General features: G+C 38.7%; 2 protein-coding genes across 2 annotated transcripts; both read left to right on the forward strand.

Annotated features, from left to right (window-relative positions):
• The first annotated feature begins 756 nt into the window (after window positions 1-756).
• LOC114373024 lies at window positions 757-1254 on the forward strand. Its single transcript, XM_028330582.1, has one exon. It carries the CDS (start codon window positions 757-759, stop codon window positions 1252-1254), a length of 498 nt encoding a protein of 165 aa, XP_028186383.1.
• Window positions 1255-2160: 906 nt separating this feature from the next.
• On the forward strand, window positions 2161-3093 carry LOC114373025 (probable F-box protein At4g22030). The gene has a single exon (XM_028330583.1). It carries the CDS (start codon window positions 2161-2163, stop codon window positions 3091-3093), a length of 933 nt encoding a protein of 310 aa, XP_028186384.1.
• Window positions 3094-5267: the final 2174 nt, after the last annotated feature.

Consider the following 5267-nt stretch of genomic DNA (forward strand, 5'->3'; position numbering starts at 1 on the left):
CTTGTTTTATATGTCTTTTTTCAGGGCCCCTTCAGCAGTCATCAAGAGGCTCACTACTATCCAAAGACAATTTCTTTGGGGTGGAAACTTAGAAGGAAAAAAGATAGCTTTGATCTCATGGCAGCAAGTGTGTGCTCCTACAGAAAAGGGAGGGCTGGGAATTAAAGATATCAAGGCTTTTAATAGAGCTCTTCTCATCAATTGGAAATGGTTGATGTTCCAGCAACCAGATCATCTATGGAGCAGAATCCTCACTTCAAAGTACAGGGGTTGGAGAGGCTTGGAAAAGGGTCCTCCAAAGCAGAATTTTCCTCTTGGTGCTCTGATTTAAGATCAATTATTCAACATAGTAGTATGGCTGTTGTCAATAAGCAATTTCTCTGGAAACTGGGCAGTGGTGATCAAATTTTATTTTGGGAAGATTCATAGGTGGGAGATGGAACTATTCTTAGAGACAAATACCCAGAATTATATCAAATATCATCTCAAAAACTACAGACAATGGCAAGCATGGGGATTTTTGGAGAAACTGGCTGGGAGTGGAAATTCTCCTGGAGAAGAAATCTTTTTGATAATGAATTAGGGGGGAGCTTCAGCTTTTATTGACCAGACTGCAACAATAAGTACTAATGCAGCCTTGATGGATTCTTGGGTGTGGGGAGCTGAACCAATGGGGATCTTCTCTACAAATTCTGCTTATAATTGTATCAGATCTGATCAGCTATTATATCAGCCAAATAGTGGCTTCAGACAGCTATGGGAAGTCAAAATCCCCCTACAGCTTTATCCTTTGCTTGGAGATTACTCTGGGATAGGCTTCCTTCTAAGGAAAACCTAATCAGGAGGCAGATTCTCCTTCAAAATGACCTTTGCCCCTTTTGCCAAAGCCAAGTCGAATCTGCTTCCCATCTATTTTTCACTTGTCATAAAGTTATGCCTTTGTGGTGGGAATTCAACTCATGGGTGAAGGAAGATAGAGTTCTGCACAGTAAGCCTATGGACAACTTTCTTCAACACTACTCATTGGCTGGATCAAGGAATTCTAACGGAAGGAGGAAGATATGGTGGATAGCAACTACAAGATCCATATGGAATCTCAGAAATGACATGATTTTTAATAATCAGCCTTTTGACATCTCTAAATTGGTGGACAAAGCAATCTTTCTCACTTGGTCTTTGTTGAGGGGATGGGAAAAGGATTTCACTGTTCCTTTTCACCAATGGTCCTCAAATATGTCTTTGTCTTTTATCTAGTGTGTGATTTGTAGGGCTGGGCAATGTTGTTCTTTGGTGGCTTGTTGGTTACATTCTTATCTGTTTAGGGGATGTTATCCCCTGTACCTTACTGTAGTACCTCTGGTACTATGTTTATCATATATATAATATTATCTTTGGCCGTTAAAAAGAAACGATATTTTTCAGAGAAGCATCTATGGCAAATGTCAAAATTGTGAAGGTTATTCTCAGGAGTTTTGAGCTGGTTTCTGGATTGAGAATTAATTTTGCTAAGAGCAAATTTGGAGCTGTTGGTCAATCTGAGGAGTGGTGTCTTCATGCTGCAAACTATCTTAACTGTGCTTTGCTTCAATTTCCTTTCTGTTATTTAGGAATTCCAATTGCTGTCAATCCCAAAAGAAGGGTGGTGTGGGATCCTGTAATTAGGAAATTTGAAGATAGGATGAATAGGTGGAATAAGAGAAACATATCCATGGCTGGCAGACTCACTTTTATTAAGGCTGTCTTAACAGCACTACCTTTGTTTAACTTATCTTTTTTCAGGGCCCCTAAAACAATCATTAATAGGTTATCTTCCATTCAAAGACAATTTTTGTGGGGAGGTAAACTAGAAGAGAAGAAGATTACATGGGTATCTTGGACACAATGCTTTGCTTCTAGAGATGTACGAGGCTTGGGGGTCAAAGATTTGATAATTTTAAATAATTCTTTACTAATCAAGTGGAAATGGTTCATGTTTCACCAACCACACCAGCTGTGGAATAGGATTTTGATCTCTAAATATAAGGGGTGGAGAGGATTGGATCAGGGGCCTCACAAACAACATTTCTCAACCTGGTGGGCTGACCTAAAGGCACTTAATCAAGACAATAGTATAACTGCTGTCTCTAAACAATTCTGCTGGAAGATGGGCAGGGGTGAGAAATGCTCCTACTAAACTCCATCAACATGCTAACACTTGCGGCTTCAACCATGGCTGGTGTTGCAGGTAGTTATGATGGTGCACCAATTTTGGCTCTTAAACTATCATTAGCACTTTTGTTTTCTGCAGCCACGGGGATGCTACTTGCTACCAACAAAATCCAACCCTCACAACTTGCTGAGGAACAAAGGAACGCTGCAAGACTGTTTAAGCAGCTTCAGACACAGATCCAAACAGAAATCGCCATTGGAAATCCAAGTGAAGGAGATGTGAGGGATGCAATAGAGAAGGTTTTGGCTCTAGACAAGGCTTATCCACTCCCCTTGTTGGGTGGTGCAATGCTCGAAAAGTTTCCAGCAAAGTTTGAAGCAGCTAGATGGTGGCCAGAAAGTAGATTATCGAGCAACGACAAAGACAAGATAATGGAGATTAAGAACAACAATAATAATGGATGGAATGTGGAGTTGGAAGAGGAAATGAGGGAGGTTATTGAAGTGTTCAAGAGAAAAGACATGGAAGACTATGAGAGGTTAGGGAATATTGCACTGAAGATAAACAAGGGTTTTGCTGTTTCAGCACCTTTGCTCACAGGAATTGCTGCACTAGGGTTTGTGTTTTCAGGAGATGGATTAGTTCCTGCCCTTGCTGGGGCGTTGGCCACGGTGGTTAATGCTTTTGAGCATGGAGGGCAAGTTGGCATGGTGTTTGAAATGTACAGAACCTGTGGTGGATTTTTTCGGGTATTGGAGGAGACAATTGAAGCCGCAATTGAAGAGAAAGACTTGGACAAAAGAGAAAATGAAGAGCTAATTGAAATGAATATGGCTTTGCAATTCGGAAGAAGTGTGTCACAATTGAGAGAACTTGCCACAAAATCTGCTTCATGTCGTATTGAAGGGAGAGAGATACATGAATTCGCCAGCAAACTCTTCTAAGATCAATATTTGTTTTTGTTGTTTAATTCCTTACATACCATTCTTTTAATTTTTACTCTATGCCAGAAATCTACCAAAACATGCACACAAAATTTCGTTGAAAAAAAAATCCAGGCCTCCAAACAACAATAACTGGATACAAACTTAAACCAACAAAAACTGGATACAGAAAGAACACTGTACTTACCTAGGATCAGCTCCAGACAAGGATAAATAAACCCACCCAGTTGCCTTCACGAGTTCCACGGTCTTAATCTCCTAAAAATGTTCCCAAATTCAACACCAAATAATTAAGCATAATCATCCCAATCAAACCCAAACCAATAAAATAAAAATTTACCTTCAAGTTGTGAAAACCATCATCGGCACGGATGGAAACTTTGCTCGGCGTGTAACTCTCGTCAAGCTTGAAAACCAGAAAAAGCACAATCAACTACCACAACAAAATGAAACCCCACATTACCATTCTTATTGATACTTTTATATGGTTAGCCAAGTGGACAAAATGACCCAATAATTTGATAAGAACCTTCGGACAATGCCACCGCACTGATTAAGAACTTACTAAGAAGAGCAACAAACTAAGGTAGAGCTCATACCTTGTTAACTGGCAGCGTAGAAAGCTTTGAGCTTTGAGCACCCACGACTGTTCCAAGAGCAGTGTAGGGTTTTTTCGACCCACACAGTTCCAACAGCAGTGTAGGGTTTTCTTCGACTTTTCTTCGATAGGAGGTTCTGTGGGTTCCAGCCAGCGGTTTTCGACAGTATCAAAATGAATGTGGGGCAATGTGGGTGTCGACCGAGCAGTTTCTGGCAGATTTCAGGTGGGAGGAGAAAGAGAATCAAGAATGCAGAAGGGTTTTCGAAAGCGCGAGTTGTGAAATTTCAACACGTTTTAACTTATTAACATAACAACATCAACATCGGTTTTTTAAGGATAACTGATGTTAGGATGAATCTGTTAACATCGGTTTTGTAAAAACCGATGTTAACTTCAACAAGGTAACATCGGTTTCTCAAAAAACCGATGTTCAGTTCAACTCCTTAACATCGGTTTTGTCAAAACCGATGTTAACACTATGAAGTTAACAATGGTTTTTACAAAACCGATGTTAACATATTCATCTTAACCTCATGTTAACATCGGTTATTTAAATAACTGATGTTAACATTAAGTAGTTAACATCGGTTTTTATAAAACCGATGTTAAGTAACTCCATTTATTTACAAAAATACTACCGCGCTTTCGTTAACATCGGTTTTTGCAATAATCGATGTTAATTGATCGATGTAGAAAGGCTTTTTTTTAGTAGTGCCCATCTGTTTTTTTTTTTTTACAAAAAGTGTACATAAAAAGAATAAAACTCGAAGATAAAGATTATTTAACTTTATTCTTTTAACTATAGTATTTCTAATACCTGCGTTTTGACCCAACTATGTCCTTTTCCACCAGCTCATGGGCAAAGAAGCACTCGTACTTAAGAGTTCTTGAAAAACTGGCGAGTGTCCTCATCATGAGTGTTCATGAGTCCAACCTACATTCATATATAGTAAGCAGATGATAGAAGTAAGCAACTATTTACCAATTGGAAAAGTACTGGAGTTTTCTTACATGATGGAAAAAAAGTTGTACGAGGACCAGTACCTCCAAAGACAAGAAGGGAAAACTCAAGGAAATTTTCATTCATATTTGATTTATTACACTACTGTTATATTTATACTGATAATTGAAATAACAGAATTTGCAATTCTGTTCTAACATATCCTAATAGAATTACAAGCAAATGGCAGACAAGGCTATAGTGGGGCGGTAGTGGTGGGCCCTACAATATGCTTCTGGTGGAGCTTGCGTAGTGCTACTCCCTCCATAACATGTTTGAATGTCAACAATGTCATCAGCTTCATTACTTGAGACAAAGGGAAATGCTCTATTCTTAAAATACAAAATATTGTCTTTATTCTTGAAACAAGGAGAGAAAAAAATAGTGCATTTTATTTGTAGTGATCAAGGAAAACAATGAGGAGAATAATTTATGACATACATCATGGTACTGTGAACGTGGTCCTAAACAAGGGTGAAAGAGAAAAGAATCCACCTCGTCAATAACCACAACTTGTAATGAAAAAGCATAAATTAGCAAGAAGCAAAGTCATTAGTGCCTAAAACAAATTAC

Source organism: Glycine soja, chromosome 11 (genome assembly GCF_004193775.1).
Source record: "Glycine soja cultivar W05 chromosome 11, ASM419377v2, whole genome shotgun sequence".
NCBI lineage: Eukaryota > Viridiplantae > Streptophyta > Magnoliopsida > Fabales > Fabaceae > Glycine > Glycine soja.